The 21,915-nt window shown below is 41.1% G+C and overlaps 12 protein-coding genes across 12 annotated transcripts; 5 read left to right on the top strand and 7 right to left on the bottom strand.

Moving 5' to 3' along the window:
- Positions 1-849: 849 nt before the first annotated feature.
- SAS4 (Sas4p) lies at positions 850-3,054 on the bottom strand (the record flags this gene model as incomplete). Its single annotated transcript, XM_022609063.1, has 1 exon — positions 850-3,054. The coding sequence occupies one exon, from the start codon at positions 3,052-3,054 to the stop codon at positions 850-852; it is 2,205 nt and encodes a 734-aa protein (XP_022462392.1).
- A 262-nt stretch (positions 3,055-3,316) lies between these two features.
- On the top strand, positions 3,317-4,738 carry CDC1 (putative lipid phosphatase CDC1; the record flags this gene model as incomplete). Its single annotated transcript, XM_022609052.1, has 1 exon — positions 3,317-4,738. The coding sequence occupies one exon, from the start codon at positions 3,317-3,319 to the stop codon at positions 4,736-4,738; it is 1,422 nt and encodes a 473-aa protein (XP_022462391.1).
- A 351-nt stretch (positions 4,739-5,089) lies between these two features.
- On the top strand, positions 5,090-5,734 carry PLP1 (Plp1p; the record flags this gene model as incomplete). The annotated part of the gene is made up of 1 exon (XM_022609041.1): positions 5,090-5,734. The coding sequence occupies one exon, from the start codon at positions 5,090-5,092 to the stop codon at positions 5,732-5,734; it is 645 nt and encodes a 214-aa protein (XP_022462390.1).
- A 248-nt stretch (positions 5,735-5,982) lies between these two features.
- Positions 5,983-6,954, bottom strand: ATC1 (Atc1p; the record flags this gene model as incomplete). Its single annotated transcript, XM_022609030.1, has 1 exon — positions 5,983-6,954. The coding sequence occupies one exon, from the start codon at positions 6,952-6,954 to the stop codon at positions 5,983-5,985; it is 972 nt and encodes a 323-aa protein (XP_022462389.1).
- Positions 6,955-7,336: 382 nt separating this feature from the next.
- Positions 7,337-9,655, bottom strand: SND1 (Snd1p; the record flags this gene model as incomplete). The annotated part of the gene is made up of 1 exon (XM_022609019.1): positions 7,337-9,655. One exon carries the CDS (start codon positions 9,653-9,655, stop codon positions 7,337-7,339), a length of 2,319 nt encoding a protein of 772 aa, XP_022462388.1.
- Positions 9,656-11,324: 1,669 nt separating this feature from the next.
- HST4 (NAD-dependent histone deacetylase HST4) lies at positions 11,325-12,449 on the top strand (the record flags this gene model as incomplete). The annotated part of the gene is made up of 1 exon (XM_022609008.1): positions 11,325-12,449. The coding sequence occupies one exon, from the start codon at positions 11,325-11,327 to the stop codon at positions 12,447-12,449; it is 1,125 nt and encodes a 374-aa protein (XP_022462387.1).
- A 54-nt stretch (positions 12,450-12,503) lies between these two features.
- NUP42 (FG-nucleoporin NUP42) lies at positions 12,504-14,378 on the bottom strand (the record flags this gene model as incomplete). Its single annotated transcript, XM_022608996.1, has 1 exon — positions 12,504-14,378. The coding sequence occupies one exon, from the start codon at positions 14,376-14,378 to the stop codon at positions 12,504-12,506; it is 1,875 nt and encodes a 624-aa protein (XP_022462386.1).
- Positions 14,379-14,535: 157 nt separating this feature from the next.
- On the bottom strand, positions 14,536-15,162 carry CDC8 (bifunctional thymidylate/uridylate kinase; the record flags this gene model as incomplete). The annotated part of the gene is made up of 1 exon (XM_022608985.1): positions 14,536-15,162. The coding sequence occupies one exon, from the start codon at positions 15,160-15,162 to the stop codon at positions 14,536-14,538; it is 627 nt and encodes a 208-aa protein (XP_022462385.1).
- A 256-nt stretch (positions 15,163-15,418) lies between these two features.
- MSS116 (ATP-dependent RNA helicase) lies at positions 15,419-17,560 on the bottom strand (the record flags this gene model as incomplete). Its single annotated transcript, XM_022608974.1, has 1 exon — positions 15,419-17,560. One exon carries the CDS (start codon positions 17,558-17,560, stop codon positions 15,419-15,421), a length of 2,142 nt encoding a protein of 713 aa, XP_022462384.1.
- A 373-nt stretch (positions 17,561-17,933) lies between these two features.
- REF2 (RNA-processing protein REF2) lies at positions 17,934-19,460 on the top strand (the record flags this gene model as incomplete). The annotated part of the gene is made up of 1 exon (XM_022608963.1): positions 17,934-19,460. One exon carries the CDS (start codon positions 17,934-17,936, stop codon positions 19,458-19,460), a length of 1,527 nt encoding a protein of 508 aa, XP_022462383.1.
- Positions 19,461-19,642: 182 nt separating this feature from the next.
- On the bottom strand, positions 19,643-20,353 carry CAB5 (putative dephospho-CoA kinase; the record flags this gene model as incomplete). The annotated part of the gene is made up of 1 exon (XM_022608952.1): positions 19,643-20,353. The coding sequence occupies one exon, from the start codon at positions 20,351-20,353 to the stop codon at positions 19,643-19,645; it is 711 nt and encodes a 236-aa protein (XP_022462382.1).
- A 189-nt stretch (positions 20,354-20,542) lies between these two features.
- On the top strand, positions 20,543-21,655 carry CBS2 (Cbs2p; the record flags this gene model as incomplete). The annotated part of the gene is made up of 1 exon (XM_022608941.1): positions 20,543-21,655. The coding sequence occupies one exon, from the start codon at positions 20,543-20,545 to the stop codon at positions 21,653-21,655; it is 1,113 nt and encodes a 370-aa protein (XP_022462381.1).
- Positions 21,656-21,915: the final 260 nt, after the last annotated feature.

Genomic DNA, 21,915 nt, shown 5'->3' with positions numbered 1-21,915 from the left:
AATTATTTAGCTCCAAGAAGCATATATATGTCAACCAAATACCCCTAGTTTCGCACTGGGTTACTCTTGAACTAAGAACCATTTCTACTAAAGCTGTTTTGCTTGATACTTACAAAAGTTAGGTAGTATTCGTTAATATCTAAGTGCTTACATGTGAGGAGAAATCGGGAACTCCCTTTGGGAATGGACTCATGACCCGTTACTTTATTTAATACAGTACTGTGAACTATTATAAACCCGACATGTGAGTATACGAACTCGAGACATGCGGATGGCCCGTTATCCGGAACGTGTATAAGCTGCAAGGTATCTGCACCGACATCTTTCAATACCGTCTGTAAATCCAGGACCCAAGAAGGAGGAGTCTTAGGCAGGCAAACACAACTGATATAACTACATATTTTACGTATACGGCGTAAATACACAAGATCAGAGTCCTTACACACTTTACTCAATCACAACCTGATTTAGCTCTTACATTACACTAGTCTGACCCCAGTCCATAACCGACAACCGAGTTTTAAACCAACATTCTGATAGTCATAATTATGTTGGATATGCAGTTATACCGACTATATCAGCTGGGTGACCTCGCATTCATGTATTGTCTTGAAAATAGTCGAAACAGATGCGTTGCGAGATTATTATTTTTTTGTCATGATGTTGCAATTCCTATGTCTTGAGATTCCTACCACAGATCAATATTATAATCTTTAACAATACTGTATGTCATAGGGCTAATAGGTCTTGTGTCCATTCCAAGGGATGAACAATAATTTCTCATTACAAATAACTGTAATTCAACGAGTTCAATACAAGCTGTAGCGTAAATCTAATAGAAGGGTGGTTTCACATCTGTACCTCATCCACAGATGTTCCATACGTATTTTGTGTTTGCTCACTATCTGTGAAGCGTGGCTTCCGTCTGGCGGTCAAAACATTTACTGTCCTGGTCGGTTTATCAGTTAAGCTTGGGACAGATGGCGCATATTCTGTATTGGTAAAAGGAGAGGGTGTTTCCTTAATTAAGGTTGGAATCTCATTACTGGGAACACAGGCTCGTAAGAGATTCTGGAATGATGAAAGTTTTTCGCTCTGAATGTTAGCATTTCCTTTTTCCTCAACAAAATAATTATTGTTCCTAGTTGTAGAGGGATTTCTCATCACTTTTTCCGCACTATATCCACTCTCTGATTTGTTCATGCTCTGTTGAGGAACAATTTCTAATTGATGCTTACCTGTTGGAACAAATTGATCTTCAGTTGAAGGTACCCCTTGTTTTAGCATCTTTTGAATATTTCGCTGTGCCTCGAATGATTTTGTTCCGACAGGTGCTCTTCCCACTTCGGTGGTCGACTCTTCCCTTTTCCCATAAAAAAGTTCCATATTTGAACGGCATGCTGTATCATTTTGGGACGATGTCATAATACTCGGTTTACTTTGGAATCCATGAATCAAATTTGTTCCCTCTATGATAGGTTGAAAAGCAAACTGTTTCGACTGGTTATCCCGCAACGCCATCCCAGATTTTCTCTCAGGTTCTCGCGTTAAATCATTACAAGTATTTCCCTTAATAGAAGTTCCCTCAATGCTATGAATCTTTGATCGAAAAGACGGCAAAAGTTGGGTTTCTTTCGTAACAGGTGTAGGTGATTGTACCGGTACACAAATGTTTCCACTTTCCCGATCAGCAATATTGGCTCTTTGGTACTCTTCTTCAAGTATAGTTCTACTATTGACATCAGCTAATATGGAAGATACTGTGTTGTTAGAATTCAGAGATGTATTTTCAATAGCATTGGTTGGTGTGATGGGAACATGCGTTTTTTCGTTAGTCGTTATCGTTCCAAAATTGTTATATTCATCGTTGCTACTATTTTTTTGGACCGGGAACACTCCATTCAAAAACCTCTTGAGACATTGATGGAAAAAAAGGTTTATGTGTTCGGGATGAAACGTCAGAGGTATCGGAATTTTCTGTTTCATTTTTCCAACGATGTTAGCGGGCTTTGTTTTATAGGAAAATTCTTTCGTTGTTGATTTAAGCCTTTTCCAAGTTTCTTTTTCGGCATTACTCGTTTTAATAATATATGGTTTTCGCAGAGGCTCAGCAACTATTGCATACCTAGAACAACTTTTCTGTCCGTAACCGGTAGAGATGAAAATCGATCCAGAGCAGTCCTGTTCTCTTTTCTTCAATCGTCTAGATCGGATATCTTCAACTGATAATGTCGCCTCCTCATCATCAGACGAACTATGATATTGCGCAAGGTACCTCCTATTTACATTTTGATAAAGATCCATCCTTCTTTGTCCTAATTTAGGAGTATATCTTTTTGATCTATGAAGAACGTGAGAATTGTTTTTAGTCAGATCATATTTATCCAGCATTCCTCGTATGGCAATTTTAGTCTTCCTTCTTTTTGTATCTAGTTCAACCGTATCATCAGGGTTGTTGATTTTAGTAATTTTCTGTAGGTTAGAAACCCAATTAGGCAGATTTAACTTATCGTACATCAGTCTTAATCTATCAGCTTCATCCTCCTCTTGCACTAAATCTTGTTCTATCATTCGGTTTTCTTGTTTGAGCATTTTCTTATGGTATATTGAATATACCTCATCTAGAAGAGGATCGGAGGGTTTGCTCTGCTTTTCAGCAAAATTAGCATCGTCCATTCTACTAGTCTCTAGTTCGTCGGATGATTCGTAATCTTTCATATCTACTCCCTCTGGAATTATGGAATGCTGTTCAACTTTAAGTATCATACTCGTGATGCTTTCTTTAATTTGATGCAAGTCGGGTGGGTTACCGCGACCTGTATCGACCACTGATTTGTCCTCCAAATTGCTCACGTCTCTAGCGCCATTAGAACCTTCTTTTGAAACAGGAGAGTCATGGGTAAGTGCCTCTCTGAATATAAATGTCAGCTTCTGTTCAGGATTAATCTCGAACTCTTCGGCATCGAAATCAAACATCATTTCCTTATGCGACACATCAGCAGTTTTCGACCTCAGCGACCGCGTCGGGCTGTGGCTTTCCCTCTCCATACTCATGGGAGCTGCTATGTTAGTCCGGAACTGGTGTATAAAGCCAGAAATACAACGCTCTTTGCACGCGTTTGAGAGTCCCAGCTGCTCAACCTCAAATTAGTGGATATATTACGTGCATTGGACATTTTTGGTAAAAAAAAATGGATTATATTATTTGAGGAATATCAATGCAATCCAAAGGTTACTGGTAGTCACAATAGGAACTGGTCGCTTTTCAGCTACACCACGACAGCCTTACTGTTGGCTCTTTTATTTGAGAAAGTATATGGAGAGTATCAACAGAAATAGAGGCAAAGGTCGCTTCAAACCACTGCTTAATGGTGATCGGATAGAAAAGAAGGCGGGAAAGCTCCGTGATCGTTTTATGGGAAGTCACTACACTACTAAATTGCCGTACTTCTTCTGGTTATCCAAGATGAATTGGAAGATTATTCTTTGTTCCTTTTGTGCCTGGGGCATACTAATCAACTACTATGAGAGAATTGTTGTTAAGAGAGCCATGGAACGTTGTCAATGGTCGCGGTGGGAACAATGGCCCGACAACGCACAAAGCCACAAAGTTGGCCTCTTTGCTGATCCTCAAATTATGGACGGATATTCTTACCCGGGTAGGTCATCAGTTATAAATTACTTCACTAGGGTAATTATCGATCACTACCATATAAGAAACTGGAAATACGTACAGTATTACTTGAACCCGGATACAAATATTTTTTTGGGGGATCTATTTGATGGAGGTCGGAATTGGGATGATGACGTTTGGATGGAAGAGTACAAACGGTTTCGTTCTATCTTCCCTAAGAAACCTAATAAGAAAACAATCACTTCCCTGCCAGGAAATCATGACATTGGCTTTGGGGAAACTGTGATAGAACCCAGTTTTAAAAGATTTTCTACCTTTTTTGGGGATACTTCTAGCATACACAACGTTGGCAATCACAGCTTTGTGCTATTGGATACCATCGCTCTGTCAGCAACCAATAACGACAATGTTTCCTCAATCCCAAGACAGTTCTTGACTGACTATAGTAAAATGGAGCATCCATACCCACGGATCCTGTTGACCCATGTTCCCTTATGGAGGGATGTCTCAAAACAGACCTGTGGTTCTAAGAGGGAATCAGATAAATTGTTTCCGGTCCAGAAAGGTTTACAATACCAAACCGTGATTGACCAAGCAATTTCTCAAGACATTTTAACTCAGATAGCCCCAAAATATGTGTTTTCAGGAGACGATCACGACTACTGTCATATTAAGCATCACTACTTTGTGGAAGGGCGTACAGAATTTGCAGATGAGATTACCGTAAAATCCTGCGCAATGAATATGGGGATTAGTAGACCGGCAATTCAGCTGCTCTCTTTGCATAACGATGTTTCACTACCGTCACAGGATTCTACCATTCAGACAGAGATATGCTATCTTCCAGACCCATTCAAACCGTTGTGGATGTATATATCCTTTGCTCTGCTCAACTTATTTTTGGTATCGATTGTTGTCTGCAAGAAAATGGACAAGAACAAAGTTGCATCATTGCCTCTGCCTGTAGAAATGGAGAAGTCTCACAGCCGTACAGGATTTTTCAAAGGGAATGTTCGTCAAAAGATGCACTTAATTTTCCTCCACGTATTGGCCGTTGTACCGATGGTACTGGTTATTTTCTACTACTATTTTGTAATTTTATAGTGTGGGCCCAATTTGTATAGACTAGATGAACATTTTCATGTGCGCCACGGAATTTTCAAGGAGAAGTGCTAATGGACCCTAATTTTCTCAACAGTTTGATGTATAATCCTATTCGATTTACTTTTTTTTTTGTTGACACGCTCAGTTCTTTTAGTTACGAATGTCATCTGCAGCCACTTCAACATTGTCAGCAATTTTTGTTAGCCTTTTTTTCAACATGAAAAAGCCGAGTCTGCAAACAGTGTATTTAAAGTAAGGCGTTACCTTTTGGGATGTGAAGAAATTCAATGCGGTAACCAGGTTTCTAATTATCCTAAGCAGCTTTACGTTCACACACCATTGTACATAGCCATGCAAGAACGAATCAGAAAATATGAAAACGATATATTAAAAGCCAACCTGGCTGCTACAGACAACCTACCGACAAGAGATACAGATTCAGATATTGAAGATATCGATGGGTTGTTGGAGGAGCTTGAGAATGAAGAAGATGATTTCTTGAGCAGATATAGAGAGCAAAGGATGGACGAAATATCAAGACACCTGAAAGAAGTGGAAAGGAATGTACAGGAGGATAATTATGGGATCGTGGAATTGATGACGGATGAATCCGAACTGATCGAGAGAAGCACAAATACGGCCAGAATCATCATACATTTCCAATTGGAGCATTTCGAGAAATGTAGGATCATGAATGATAGACTAGATGAGCTAGCGAAAAAATATTTATCAACAAAGTTTGTTAAAATAGAAGTATCTAATTGTCCGTTTTTGGTTTCAAAGCTTAATATCAAAGTGCTTCCCTTAGTAGTTGGTTATAGAAATGGGTTGGAAAGTACGAAATTGATTGGATTTAGTCAATTGGGGAACGATAGTAAAGGGTTTCCTCTATCCAGGTTAGAGAATATCTTGATATCGTCCAAGTTGATAAAATTATTTTCTCAAACTGAAAGAAAACCCAATAGAGATGATGAGGATAGCGACCTTGATATATAAGGTGGAACATATGTTAAGTCAAAGAGGTTTTTCAAAACGCAAGTTTAGTATTTGACAGCCTTCAAAAGAATATTTGAATAAAAGACACAGTGATACCTTTGTTGATCCATTGTGTGTTCTTTACAGAAATGATAACCAGGTTCTAATGTGCTGGATGATTTTAAAATGCAATTGAATTTATATATAAAATATTGTCTATCTTATGACTTTGAAAAATATACCTCTGTTCTTGATGTGTAAGAATTCCATCAAGTATCAGTGACAGCGTCGTCGTTCTTTCCGACTGGTATATACTGTTCTTGCCTTGCCAATCTCTCCCGTAACTGCTCATTTTCCAGAAGCAAATGTGCTCTATGAACTTCACTCTCTTTCAAAGATTGTAATGATTTCTTTAATTCGATGCAGGTTCTCGCATAGCCGTCTTTTAAGAAATTGAAGTTTAGAATTAGTTTATGCGTGTTGATAATTCTCTTTTTCATTTCAGAAACCTGTTTCATAGTGTATTCATTTGTCAATTTTTCAGGCAGATTAGTTTCCGAGTCTTCAACTTTTCCTTTTATGTGTATTGTCTGAGAGATTGCAGGTCTTGTTGTCCCTTTCACAACATTATCACCACGTCGGTCTAATTTGAGGTCCCTGGAATCAGTGCCCTCGGATGATAACGACGACATTGGAGAGAGCGACGCAGGTGAAAGAAAGGGTTCTGCAAAAACTTTTCCCGTTATAGGTTGCTTTTCATTTGTACTAGAAAGTGCCTTCATCTTTTTTTTATTAATAGAGCTATCATGATCCTCCGTGTCAGCGAGTTTTCGTTTCGCGCTGTTGTTTACGCCATCGGCACCACTGTCATCTTCTTCAGCGGGAAAATCCATTTCGTCCAATTGGAAAAATGTGTGTGGACTATTTATTTGATCTGCATTGCATGAAAGTTTCGGGCTAATGCTGCCACTTTCTTCGCCCTCAGTAGAGTCCATCAATCCATGTGCATCTATGTTTCCCATTATTTTCTCAAACGCTTTTTCAAAGTCAGGTAAACCTTGAAACTGATCCGGTTTCATAGCTTCGAGCAGCATTTGCTCTTCAGAAAACACCTCTCTATGATTATCACTGTATGTGTCTAATGCATGACTGGCAGCATCGAGCAACTGGTGAAGGGTTTTTTCTATATTTTCTGGAGCTGGATCATTGTCTTTGTGTTCAATTTCGTTACTGGAAGACATTTTACCGTCCAAATATTACACAACTACCCTAGTAATCAGATGCCGTATTGAACAGAAGAAGGTTTCGTGAGCTCACAGTCTTTGTCCAACTATGTTTTTGGGAAGATCTACTTGCGATGAGCTTTGAAATTTGTTAATAAAAAAAATAATCGATGAGATAAAATTTTTCATTCTGCGGAAACCAAAAAAAAAAAAGAGAATGTTTCACTAAACACCATCGGTCACATGCTCAAGCACGCATCGGCGAGAGGGAAAGTGCACAAAGAATGTACTAGCCACTCGATAGTAACTGAACAGCGCCCAAATTTCATTCATTACAATAAAGTGCTGATCATTATTATGTTCTTTTACTAGTTTTCGTTATATGTGTTCTATTTCTGTATTATTTATTCCCACCAAAGAACCATGTTGTTCCATTATCCTCGTCATTGTCTCCGTACAAATCCAGTTCTTGCAGTTTCTTAACTTGTACATTCTCTTGAGATTTGGTCTGTTCTTCCTCACTGCTCTTGGCACCGTACAAATCCAGCGACGAGGGTATTTTACCATTAGCGGCGTCTCCAGACTCGTCGTAGAGTTGCAACTTCAAATCGGTGATTGTGCCGTTACTGCTATGCTTATCCTTTAAATCATCCTCTACCTCTGTTTCTGGTTCCTCCTCCTCTTCAACGACGTTACCCAGCATCCTGTCTTCGAAATCCAATGTTCTCAACCTGCTTGAGTGGTCACTCCCGTGAAATTGCAGGCAATCATATGTGCCCAAATTGGAGTTTTTCTGATTGTTCTTGTTCACAAGTAGTTTGCTGAAGATGTTCTCGCTCGAGCTCTTGTTGCTATGCCTAACCACCTCAAATGATTTGTTGATCAGGTTTTTTGAGAACAAGTTTAACTGCGAACTGGAGCTTGTCCTTGACATTAGTGGGGAGTTGATATTGTTTAATGATGTCCCTGAGCTGTTCGCACTGGTAGATGGAGACGACATTCTTGAGTAGAATTCCGGTGGTATTAATCCGTTATTTGTATTAGTTGGCACACCTGCGCCATTGAATGAGTATTTTTTCCTGTGTTGTTGTTGTAGTTGTTGATTTTTAACTTTATCGTTAAAATCACCGTCATGAATATAAATATTAGTGAAACTTTGTGTTTGATGCATTGTGTTGTTTGTGGCCGCCGCGGAGTGTTTGATTGTACCATCCTGTAAGAAAGGTTGTCTCAATGCAGGGTCCATCAAACTTAAAGATCTGAATCTGCCCTTTCTCTGAGTATTAGGAACCCCGCCCTCCGAGTTGTTGGTTGATACCTTATCCAGCGAGCGCATGTCAGCCGACGAACCGGACCTGGACAATAAACTTGGAACGTAGAAGCTGATTCCCTCGTCATGGTCGTCCTCCTCATCCGTGTCCTCCTCGTCCTCATCGACATCCATTTCCTCCTCGTCTTCCTCCTCATCATCGGCATCGTCAATAGCCTCATTGGATCTACTGCCCGTTTCCTTGTTACCATCTGTCAGCAACGAATCATTACGCTGTTCTGCGATGTCGTCTTCGTAGTCGACCAAAGCATATATATCCTTTGTCCTGCTGATGGTGACCATTGGGTCATTAGAGGTTTGGTCAGTCACGGATGGAGAGGACAGATGACCATTCCCCTGTGGCACGCATTTGAAAATGTTGGCTTTGTTCGATTTCCTGTTGATGGACAACGATCTAATTCTAACTGCTTTGTCCTTGTTCGACGTGATTAATTTATTTTGGAACGTTAATAATGAGGAGGACTCTCTTTTCAAAGTATCTGTTTCGTCCTTCACAGAATCGGTATCTAACTGGTTTTTGTACAATTCATCGATTGAGTTTTGGTAAATAAAATTTGTCAATGGTTTATCCGATAGAATGGTCAACAGTGCCTTTATACCGGTACTGTTTGTGATAATGATGATTGTATCCAGCGTTGTTTTATCTGTGTGAGGCATAGTGAACTTATAGTTTAGTTTTGTAAAGTATTCTTTGAAAGGCGATTGTGTGATTGATTTCCTATCCGATAAAGACATTGTGTTTTCTTTACTTACTGAAAGTAGTTTTTTTGGTGCAGCAGGTACAGTGTGCGTATCACAGAAATTAATCACTTTAGAATCCAGTAACTCCTCATCCAGAAAGTTCTTGAACCATCTCAGCGATATATCGGAGACATGGACGTTTATGCTGAGGGACAGTTTCCCTTTTGCTACTGCAGGTTGTAGTTTGTTGTAGAGGGTCTCCAGTAGAAATTTTATAGTTCCCACGTACCTCAAAGATCCACTAGAGTACACCGACAACGTACAGTGTACCTTGTGGTTAGTTTCCTCCAAGAGTCTCCAAAATTCAGGATTATTATTCGTGAACGATTTCCATATTGAAGATTTCAGTTTATTGAGTTTAAATTTTTTGTTGAATTTGGATAGTTTAATATCGTTTAACCCATCGATGTAGTAATCTATGGTCGGAATATCGATGTAAAGTGAAATGTTGAATTTTTGTAATTTTGACAAATCATAATCTTGTCTCTGATGAGTCACCTCCGAGTAAATCAAATGGTACAGAGAGTGTTTGGACTTGACCGTGATCTTAGGTCGAGTATCGTCCTTCATACTGTTATTTGTCCTTTCTCTAGCACCACTAGAGGGTGACACCGTTATAGTGGGCACTCCTGAATCTGATACACTCATAACGAAGTTATTATGAATTTTATTATTATTATTATTATTATTATTATTATTATTATGTTTTTCCCCACTCTGCCTGTATGTATATGTGTGTTTCAGATGCTTACAGTGGGGTTTTAATGCCGACGTTAACACTGAAAGAATATATTCTTCCACTTCCCGTGCTGGTCTGTGTTATTCTTAATTGTACCTCCCAAGTAGAGATGTGTGGGGAGTTGTAGACACAAACTCAAACGAAAAACAATATTCGGATCTGATAACTTGCGAACCGATGAGTTCGCGATTTCCCACTTTTCAATCTTCTTTTCTTTTTATTTCTAATAATTTTTTTCTTTGTGCTTCTTTCGATTTTATTTTTTTCGAATGACGAAACGAAGGGAAAAAAGAACGAAAAAAAGTGGAGGCAAAGAAAAAAAACGAGAGGAAACTCTCTCAGGAAGAACGTGAATTAACGCCGGAGCGGTTTTTTTTCCAATCACGTGCCCGCTCGCTTTTGGGTGTGAGCGCAAACGAGGAACAGGAAAGTGTGTGAGATGAAAATGTGGAACACGTGTTTCGTTGATTTTTACCCAGGCACCCACACTGAAACAGGCTACTAAATGTACTGATATATATATATATATGAATGTATGTGAGAGTATGTTCTTTGTTACTTGGTTTGGTCGAGAGATGCTGATACATGTTGAATGAGGGTCAAGGGTATATGTGGCATGCACACACTGGGTGTAAGGTGACTTCGTTTCGGGTTTTTGGGTTTTTTGTTGTAGTGCTATTTCCTTTATTTTTTCTTTGTTGAGTCGTTCGTTGAAGTTAGGCAACTCATTTTTTTGTTTTTTCTTTTAGAAAACGTCAGTCATTTTTCACCGTCGTTATGGTTATGTGAGTCCCCGTTGATTTTTTGCGATTGTGTTGTTGAGTTGGTGATAAACCCCGCGTATGCGGTAATTTCTTATCCATCCCCTTTCTCTTCACCGCGTTGCTTCCTTTGTTTACTTGATTATGGAAACGTTGTTACATCCCATCCCAACTCCCCTGTAGTCACGTGCTTGTGAATTCCCGGCCTTTTCTTGTTCTGGTTTTGAGTTAGTGTTTCTTGCATTTTCTGGTTGGTGGTCCCGTGACATATATAGTGAAGCAGGCGCATTAATGCTTCCGATAGTCCTACATTGGTTAAACACATGGGATAATCAGTTCGAAGTGGTGTCCCAGTGACACCTTGCACCATACAAATACACGTGTTCTACGGGAACCTGATCCCTTCAGCCCACATGGAACAGTTATATACACCCATACATACCCCGCCTGTCCCTACATCAAAACTAAAGTCTGGAGAAGCGATACAGTTAAGGGCCTGGCGTACACTTAGAATTCCAGTTGCAGGAAAACCCACGAAAAGACCTCCTAATGCCAACTTCCTGTTTCGGTAACGTAATGAATTTTTTTCGTGGATCGCATCGCACTGTTTTCTTTACTTTTTTTTCGATTTTTTTCCCGTTGTGCCCTTTCCGTCCAAATTAAATGTTATGCTAACTTTTGGCGTCTCAGTCCACATAACGCCAAATACATACGTATATATATATTCGAAAGGTTATGTAGAGTTGCAATTTGGTTTAGTTACCCTTTTACAATCGCAATATTTGTCCACCTTGAAACTGTCAACTATACACAATCAATGACACAACGTACAGAGTGCACTTTGCAACTGCCGCTAACACCTCCATCCACTGTACAAAAGAAGCGTACAAACTGTGATGAGAGGGGGACAGATATTGAACCAAGAAGACTGCTTTCTCAGTTGAAGAGTAAGAGTAGAAGAAGGACTCCTTTCCACTGCTTGAAAAAAAATAGAATACCGAAGAATTCAGTACTTGAAATCGGGAGCGCGTCTAAACCGTCCGAATCCCATAAATTGAATTACCTTAAAAGCGTATTGAACGACTGTGAAAATATTGTGATGATCACCGGTGCTGGAACTTCGACACATTGCGGTATCCCAGATTTTAGATCGCAAAAAAATGGGATGTACACCAAGTGTGCGGCTACTAAGTCTCTATTCGATATGAATTCGATATATTCAGATACAGAGCAAATACAAAGATTCAATCAATTGATCACAAGTTTACGGGAATTGTCCTGTAAAAGCACTCCGACTCCCTTCCATCAATTCATTAACAAATTGGCACAACAAGGTCGTCTAAGAAGATTGTACACCCAAAACATCGATTCTTTAGAGACGAAGTTGCCCTCATTCTGTGATTCAGTTCAACTGCCAAGCACAGCACCATACCCAGTGCTCATCCAATTACATGGCTCAGTACATTACACCCAATGTACTAAGTGCAATCATGTGACTAGATTGGACCCCTCAGACTTCCACGAGGGGACAGACAACTCGAAACCTTTGATCCCCCTGTGTAAGCATTGTGCCGAGATTGAAAGAGTACGCGAAATAGCCGGACTAAGGTTAACAGGTGTTGGGAAACTTAGACCGCGGATCACACTCTATAATGAGCCCCATCCGGAGGGGGACATCATTGCCGAGATTGCGAATCTGGACACAAAAACAAAATCGGTAGACTGTCTCATGATCGTGGGGACTAAATTGGATATTATTGGAGTAAAACAAATATGCTCAAATTTCAACCATAACCTGCAAAAGAGAAGACAAATGGGTAAATTTGTTGTGATCTTCATTAGTGACGAACTGCCGGACAGGAAAATAATGGATATCTTTGGCGAAAGCGGTATTGATTTGATAGTTCATGGCGATTGCCAGAGAGTGCCTGAGTTTGCATGATTGTGGGGACTGAATTTATGTAATTAACCTAATGAGTAACACTAATATCTATAGTCATTGATTTTTTATCCCCATCAAAGAAATTTGCTGAATGAGCTCCATAGGTGGTGGGTAATCAGGCACATCGCCAAGATTAAACTGTGTACCTTGGAATTTTTGCAAAACCTCAGCACTGATATCCTTCAACGCGTCTTTATTTGCAGTCGGTGTTATGTTGGTGCCAGAGTTTTGCGCAGCATTACCAAATACCCCAGAAGATGATGAAGGAGCAGCATTCGCTGCCTTGGGGCCGCTAGCAAATACTGATGCTGTGGCAGGTGTTTGGTTGGTTTCAAACGGTGCTGAGACATTTTTATTGGTATCATTCTGGTTACTTGTCGCAAATGGGCTTGATTTCGGTGTGTTTACAGTCCCAAATGGCAAGCTGGTGTTATTTTGGCCAGCGCCTGACCCAAAAGCTCCGCTCCCACCAGCACTGCTGTTTGCCGAGTTTTGTGGGGTAAATGCACTGTTCGCGCTGGCAGGTGCGTATTGATTTTGCAAGTTCCCAAACGGCGAGGAGCCGTCGTTGTTTTGACCAGCGGAGAAGGGTGAAGGACCTTTCCCGAAATTTGACTGCCCAAATGCAGAATTGGTACTACCTGTTGTGGTAGTTGTTGCGTTTGCATTGTTTTGACCGAATGGGCTTTGTTGCGTGGCTGCAGCGTTATTGTTTAGTGCTCCAAACGCCGCTTGACCAAATGCTGTATTGTTGTTTGCACCTGTGGATATAGCACCAAAGGGACTGGTCGTTTTGTTCAAAGATCCGAATGGATTAGCCCCAGATGATGTATTTGCTGCGCCAAAAGGGCCCGGTTTAGCTGTTGCACTATCAGTATTCTGTATACCAGCGAAGGGGGAAGTGTTTGCACCAGTCGGACCAGCACCAAAGGCGGAGTTTGCAAAGGCAGGCTTACCAAACGCGCCACCTCCTGTACCAGTCGCGGTATTCGTACCATTGCTTGCACCAAATGATGGTGCACCAAACGCGCTACCACTTCCTGAGTTGTTTGCTTGATTACCAAATGCAGGTGCGCCAAATGCAGAAGTTGAAGATGCTGCGTTACCTCCAGAAGATCCAAATGCAGGTGCGCCAAATGTGCTATTGGTATTCGTAGCGGCTCCCATCCTAGTGGCGCCAAATTTGGGAGCTCCAAAAGCACCACCTCCACTAGATCCAAATGAAGGAGCTCCAAAAGCCCCTCCAGATGTCGGTCCAGCTACTGGCGCAAACGGATTTGCTGTCGGAGCTTGCCCAAATCCTCCCGTTCCAAACGCGGAAGCTGCGCTATTATTCCCCATCATTGTATTAGTATTGCCATGAAGGGCCTGACTGTCACTCAAATTTAATGGAAATTGTATAAAATCTTTTGTTATGCTCCGAGTACCGGTTTCCTTCAAGTCCTGTGTGCACTTTTGTGAATACCTAACGGCAAAATCTGGGTGTTGTTTGATCTGTAGTATGCATTTCCTCATATCTTGGTCTCTTGCATTCACCTCGATCTCGTATTGAGGAAGGGTGTTGTTCTTTTGGGCCTGCATATACTGCCAACGAAACTCCTCCATTGAGTAATCTCTTCCGTTGATCAAATTCAAAGCGCACGGATCGGCCAGACCAAATGCAGAAGACAACGGTTTCATTTGGAATGAAGGCACTTCTCCCAAGTCTAGTTCGAGATTTCGCTGAAGGGAAGACAACTTTCCCGGCTGAATAAAGTCTTGGTATGATAATTCAGTGGATCCTGAAGAGTTATCCTTGGAGCCATACTTTCCCGAATATCCGTTGTTGCTGTTGTTGGAGTAGACGTGGGCATATTTACACGAGTTCCCAAATTTACAATGACCTTGCTGAAAAAACCTACAAGGTTGCTTATTCCTGTTGTATGACATGCGTACAGAAGGAAGTGGGATACGTTGTGGCCTCTTGATAATTGATGAATAACTGTTTTCTGTATCGCTGGAAGGTGTATGGCAAATCTGTATTGTACATACTGAAAATACGTCTATTTAAAAATAATGAAGTTTTCATGAAAGACGGATGGTATCCTCAGAAGTGATGATATTCTTCATTAGGATTGCTTAGAAGGTTGTCCACCTGTCTCCGGATCATCAATTCTACTTCATCAATCGTTTTGCCTGTCACATTCAGTGTCTTGACCGTAGCATCACCTAGTTCTTTCAACACAAGATCGAATTGTTTTCTTACCTTTTGCTGCATCCCAACACTTTCATATCGTTCCTCTCCAAATCCAGCTCTTGAATCGGACCCCATTTCGTTGACAAGAAATAGGGTTAGATCAGGTCTCATGAGGCCTTTGTCCGGGGATACACACCAATGGATATCCATACCAGGAATGTTTTTCCCGACAGAGTAGGCGACACCCGAAAAGACGTACCTGTCCAAGATAACGTGTTTCCCACTATCAAGTGTGCTCTTAATAGAATCTATCAACTCCCACCTGTTGGCGCTGAATAGAAGGTGGATTGCTTGATCGGGCAATTCATAGCTTTTATCTGTTAGGTACCTGTCAATAATCTTACCAATTGGAGTTTGTCTTTGCGGGAATTTGATCAATTCGGCATTTGGAGACAGATTATTGAGCAACAGCTCTGTCTGTGTCGTCTTCCCTGTACGATCTAGCCCTTCTATTAGGATCAACTGTCCGCGCCCCATGATCGGTGCCTTTCAGCTACGTGGACAGAGTCCTGAAGTGTAATAAAAATTAAAATAATGGTGATAGAACTACTAACGTTAATTTACAAGATATATTACAAAAGATACGTATATTTTTATAAGGCTTGATGGAATTGAAACTAGGACATAACCTCATGAGGGCCTTTGCTAAGTCAGTATTTACAAGCTCTCTTTGAGAAGAGAGGGGAAAGAGGTTTTCATTTGTGTGAGAGGGAGAGAGAAAGGTCTTAACCACCTATTCATCGGCTTGAGCGTTGTACTCGGAACGTCTGCTTCTGTAAGAGTCCTCTCTCGGATTGTTGTTGCGGTTTGAATTCCGATTGTAGCTGTTGCTTCGGTTGTTGCTGTGGTAGTTGCCACCGTCTGAATTCTGCCTGTAGTTATTTCTGTCATTGTTAAAACGACGCTGTGGTCTGTTATATCTATCAAATGCATCATCTCCTCCAAAACTAGAATCTTCGCCATCGGCTTGGGCATTGTAACGGTCTTCGTCTGTGTAACGTCTTCTGTGAGAGATTTCGAACATTTGCTTCGCTAGGGGATTACGACTGAAGCCAAGTTTCTCTAAAAAGCTGGAACTCTGAATTGGAATTTTCCTATCTGGTTCATTCAATAACATACCATACGTTCTGGCAATGGAGGGTAGCAGTTGTCTGTCTCTCAATCTATATTCCTTAATGCACGATCTGTAATAAGAGATCATACTTACTACAGAGTCTGACAACTCTTCGGGGAACTCAATTTTAAGTGCAAAATCCTCTAGCAATTCATTGGATGGTTCAGTGTACTCAGTGACGTTCGCAATCTCAATGTTTCTTCTGTGCTTCAATTCTGTAATAAAGGGTAACTCGTCCTTGCAAAGAAAAATGACGGATTTACCCGATTTCCCACTTCTCGCAGTCCTACCAATTCTGTGAATGTAGTTGGCTAGTTCAGAGGGCAGACCAATCTGAAGGACTTCCTTGATGTTTGGGAAATCCATACCACGGGCACCAACGTCTGTGCAAACTAGCAAACCTGGGCGATCTTGCTTGAACTCCTTTACCAAATTGGTTCTTCTGGACTGAGAAATTTGACCGTGGAACTCTAAAACGCGTAATTTACCTCTCAGCTCGCGGTCTAGAATTCTCGAGATGAATTTGGTAAATTTCACAGTAGGTGTGAATAAGATTGCCTTGTAATTTTTAGGATCCTCTAGTAGTTCGGCCTTGATGTGTTCAATCGCAGCATAAATGTTGTGGCCAAACTCCTTGGTGACAACAAGTGACTGCTCAATTTTCTCGTGCGTTTCCGGTTCATTCTTGTCAACAGTGTCGATAAACAAACATTTGGGCTTGTTCATGATCTGGTTTGCCAACCCTTGCACTTTTTCATCCAAAGTAGCGGAAAACAACAACGTTCTAATGTGATCCTTTGAATGACCATTCAGCGAGTTTAGCATCTCGGAAATTTGCTCCAAGTCTTCTTTGAACCCGATCTCAAGCAATCTATCGGCTTCGTCAAGTACTTTGAAGTCGACCCAGCCAAAAAACTTCTTGCCAAACTTTTCCATTACATCAATCAATCTACCTGGTGTAGCAATGACGATGTTTGGTCTCAGCTTGTGCATTTTGTCCATAGCTCTTCTGAAATCGGTCCCACCAACTAAGGAAATACATTGAAATTTCTTCAGGCCATAGTTGTTGTCATGGATCTTCCGTACTTCTGCTTCTATCTGCAAGGCCAAATCTCTAGTTGGTGCAACAATGACAGACTTGACCATGTACTGCGAGTCAAACTGTGTGTTGATCAAGTGTTGGAAGATCGGGATTAAAAACGCAAACGTTTTACCTGTCCCCGTCTTGGCTCTCGCAATTACATCATTCTCTTTGTCTTCCAAAATCGGTTTGATGGTCTTCTGTTGCACAGAGGTTAACTCAGGGAACCCCATTCTCGATATAGACTTATGAAGCATTTTATCAATAACGTTATCTTCATGCAGTTTATCTAGAGTGACCTCCTCAGGATTCTCCTCAACAGGTAGGTGAACCAACTTCGCCAAAGTTTCCTTCTGGAAAGTAATAGCGTTCGGATCCTCAACATCCCGCCCGTGGCCTCTTCTGTTAGGAAACCTGCCACCGTTTCCACCACCGCGGTAGCCACCGCGGTAGCCACCACCCCTATTTTGGGAGTACCTTGGACGGCCACCGTCATTACCACCTCGGTTGTACCCGCTGCGTCCTCTCCCACCATAGCCAGATTCGTCCCTGTTATAAGACCTGACGGAAGACCGCAGCAGCCAGTTCGCCAGCGATGGGCCGGCTTTCGCGACGCCGCCGTTGGCCAAAAGTGTACCAGCAAGTCTCCCTGCAACCGATCTTGACAAGTTGCTTGCCATGACTACTTGAGCGAATGCGTGGTTGATTTGCTACCCCCTCTAGACCTTCATAAAGGATCGAGTGTTCTGGCAGTAGTTGCGTCTTCGATATCTCAAATTCGAACAAAATTTTTCACTTCCAAAAAAAAGTTGCTTTTTTTCCTTTTTTTGATTTTTAGCAGAATTTAAGTACTTGAGTGCTTGCCAATACAACTGATTGAAGAAGTGGTTTGAGAAGAACTGCACAAGACACAATCGACAGCACAATTGAAGTGCTGTGTTGCTTTGAAGTTGTTTACACATAGTATTCTCCTTTTTTTTAAAGTTGTTTTTCCACCTTTTTTTCAATTGAATTTAGATACTCTTCTGGACTTGAGATTCGATAACTGGAAATATGTCGACGAATCCTATCCCACAGTTGGTTAATATCAAGCACACGTTGCAGTCTAATGTGATACAGCAGATCAGACAGGAGGTTACACAATGGCAGAATAGCAACAATCTACAGTATACCTCCCAGGATATTGGCACGATGGACCAATATTTGACAGCCTTGCAAAACGCACTCAAATTGTTCATGGATGATAACAAGCACATTGCAGACGCTGCCGAGGGGGTCACAGAGGTGGATAAGAATTTGTATGTTGGGTTGATTGCCATGTATAAGGACTATATATTTCAGTTACAACAGTTGAAGTCGAATGCAGAACAGCACGTGGCAGTCGATAGCGCTGCCCAACAACAACCACCGCAGGCGTCCCCATCCTCCACCGATGATGTGAAGAACAGGGATGCACCCAATATTACAGACAGAATAGTGGACCATATTGTCAACACGCTTCCAAAGGAGCTAGCGAAGGATAGGAGACGCTTTATAGATAAGTTCATCAAGGATACAGATCTGAGGAAGTCTCTGGACGCTTCAGATGCTCTGCTCCAAGGGATAGTCAAGCTATGTCACCAAGACCTGAAAAATAAGGATAACATTATGTCGTATCTGAGATTCTTGAAGCTACTAGGGTATTCAAAGGAGATTTTGAAGGAGAAACTTCCCTCCTCTCTGACGCAGCCAGTTAAAGCTAAAACAGTGGTGACAAAGAAGAAAGTGTCACCTCCACCGCAGCCATACATAGCAGAGAGGAAAGACAATGTGATACGAACAGCAACCCAACAACAACTCACCAAGAGTAAAGATGAACAGGAGAAGGTAGAGGAGGAGGATTTAGATAAGAAAAAGATCTCCTTCTCGAAATACTTGAACAAAGATAACACTCCAACTGTTACTGCAACAGAGAGTAATAAGAGGGATTTTAATGAATTGGATGAAGAAGCGGATACACCAGAGTCGAAAAGGGCTCGCTTAGGTGATCCGAATATCACGTCTATTCTGAAAAGTGGGAAAAAGAAGAAGAGAACCGCCGGTAGTATCAGGTTCATGGAGGATGAAAACCTTGTGAGAATATACGGTGATGATCTGCCTACAACAGGTTTGAAAGTTAAGCCTGTAGAATTGAAGAAGATATTGAGGCCGTTTGTAGAGGGTGAACCCAATGAGAAGGTCCTACACGAAGGCATCACAACGCATCCAGCGCCCTTACTACTTGAATTTGACCAAATTGAAAACAATGATATAGCGGAAACACGGAGCGGGCCCGTTCCTTGTGAGACGTCCGCTAGATTTCAATATAGGACCAGTTTTGCTTCCTTTACTTCGGACCTAAAAAACAAACCCCCAAGAGAACCACTGACAAATGATGACGACCCCAGTTTTACTGCGAGACAAGGTAACGGGAAAACACCCATTATAGCGAGAGCCTTTGGGAGGAATAAATTGTTGTTGAAACATGACAGGGGAGGGATACCGTACAAACCTGTACCAGAAGTATTCAAAAATATATACCCTCCGAAGTACATTAAGTGATTCATCGCACAACGCTAGGTTTCTACTTGTCTATTCACATTGAAGAAGCGCTCTAGTTATGTATAATTATTTATGTTACCACTTGGTGAGCTAATTATTGCAAACGATTGACATGTTTGAATACAGTATTACAATATTTTATTATTTCACTTAGTGAAGCAGCTCCATTACGTATGATGGAGTTATTCCTCTTGAAGCCGCCCTAATATATACTTGGATGCTATCATAGCAGTTGCGCTCACGGCCCCGAACGGTGGAAAGTATTCTACCAACGTTCTCAGTGCAGAAGGCTGTATTTTGGTGACAATAGAATCCACAGCCTTGTATAGATCCTGTAACGGGCCATTGTTTTCAATCACATAATCTGATTTAGCTCTCCTTTCTGCCATGGGCATTTGGGAGTTGATTCGGTTTCTTGCATCTGCCATGGAAAGATCAGGATTCCTTACTTGTAACCTTTCCAGTTGAGTTTCTTCGTCACATGTAACACTAAGCGTAATTCCACAGAGCATGTCCAACTTACCTTCAAACAATAGCGGCACATCAAGCACACACATCCTGTATCCTTTGATATAGTACTTGAGCAGCTGTTCAAGCATTTTCAATCGAATCTGTGGATGTGTTATCCCGTTCAGCAGCTTCAAATCATCTTTATCAGCAAATACCCATTTCCCTAAAGCTGGCCGATTCAAATGGCCATCTTCCAAAAGAAGATCTGGTATTTTATCTTTGAAGTAGATAACTATTTCATTGAATGCCCTTTCTCCAGGCTGAACAATGTCCCTTGCAATTTTATCTGCGTCAACCACAGGAAGTTTATGCTTTTCTTGAAGCCTCCGAGATACGGTACTTTTCCCGCATGCAATGCCTCCAGTGAGTCCGACAACCAACATAAAGAGCTATTCGTTTTGCCGCTTTTTATAGACATCGTCTGTCAGTATGGAACCTTTTCATTTAGTTACAAAATCACAAAAGCACAAAATATCTTGTGTGAACACAACATTTCACAAACACACAAAACACGGTGTTGGTACATCATCAACCTTTCTTATGATTTCCCTCAAGGCACCCATTAATTATTGATGTCATCACAGAGAATTTACACTTTGGGGGCATCTCCCCTGATGTATTTTATTGCTCATGAACTGGCCCATTTGCCGACCCAACCAGCAATTCCAAACATAATTGTATTGCTTAATGATTCTGCGAAATTACAGCGGTTTCTTGATGGGGATTCGAAAATCACAATGAGAAATGATCCTCGTGTCCAACGGCAGTTTATGGCTGCTGCCGAACCTCCGATGTACGTTTCTGGTAAGGCTTCGGCCATCGAGAATATGATTGTGGTAGAGCAAAACAAGCGTTCGTTGTTGAGCAATATTACGCGATATACGAACTCATTAACAAATCAATCCAATGTTTTGCTTGTTAATCCACCCATGGGTTCTGTGGAGAGCATCCTCGAAACAATATGGCCACAGGAAATGGAAAGACCTAATCTATTTATGGGATTGACTGAAAGAATGCAAAATGCAGTCGTTTCAAGAGTACCACAGAAGGAATTCGACTTCAATTTGAGATCGCCGCATAAACGTTTAAAGATGTTTATCAGCCCTATTCCAAGAGGCCTTTACAACTACGAAGAATCCAAAAAAGATCTACTTAAACTTGAGAAAGAGACCCCCTTACTTTGCTCGTTGGTTGATCTGCCGAGCTTTGATATATCTTTACTTTCATACGGTGATGTTATGTTTCTCCGATTGGACACTTTGATTGTAGAGACATGCATCGAGTCTCTTGCAGCATTATACGATTGCAAGTATCGCAAGGAATTATTGTTGTTGGAGAAACCAAAAATTTTATTCAAACTTCTGATCAAAGAACAGCTTCGCATCATCGTAAACGCATACCCATTTTTGAAGCACCTTCCCAATTATCCTGTTGTTATGGATGAGCACAGACTATACCACTTGGTCATAGAGGACCTCGAAGAATCCAGAAAGACACAAAAGAGCCGAATGTTGGCCAATATACGCAAATTGTCTACTCCCAATACGGACCAACTTACTGGGTATTTTGTTAAGTTAGCCTATGCTACTAAAACTGACTGTAAGTGGAATAAACTTGTTACCTGGCTCTTGAACGGAAAGGCTAAGCTGCAGAAGCATAGAGCGCTGGATTATCATTACTTGTAAATAATATAGTGTGACCCAGATTGTCATTTAATCATATTTGATATATTCATAGCGAATGGGTACAGCAAGGCTACTAGATTTCTGGAAAACTGGAGATCGCGCATTGAGAAACCTTCAAAGGTTTTTGTTTGTTGTACTATATTACATGAAGATATTATATTTTGAAATTAGACGGGCTTGTCATTTTCAGTGGAATAGCAGCATATCTTCTAACATCATTTATATAAGTTCTCAAACCGAACAAATAATTATGTGCCGTA

Source organism: Huiozyma naganishii, chromosome 1 (assembly GCF_000348985.1).
Source record: "Huiozyma naganishii CBS 8797 chromosome 1, complete genome".
In the NCBI taxonomy this organism is placed as follows: Eukaryota; Fungi; Ascomycota; class Saccharomycetes; order Saccharomycetales; family Saccharomycetaceae; genus Huiozyma; species Huiozyma naganishii.
Note: the sequence above shows the minus strand (reverse complement) of the source record. Positions and strands in the feature narration are given on the sequence as shown.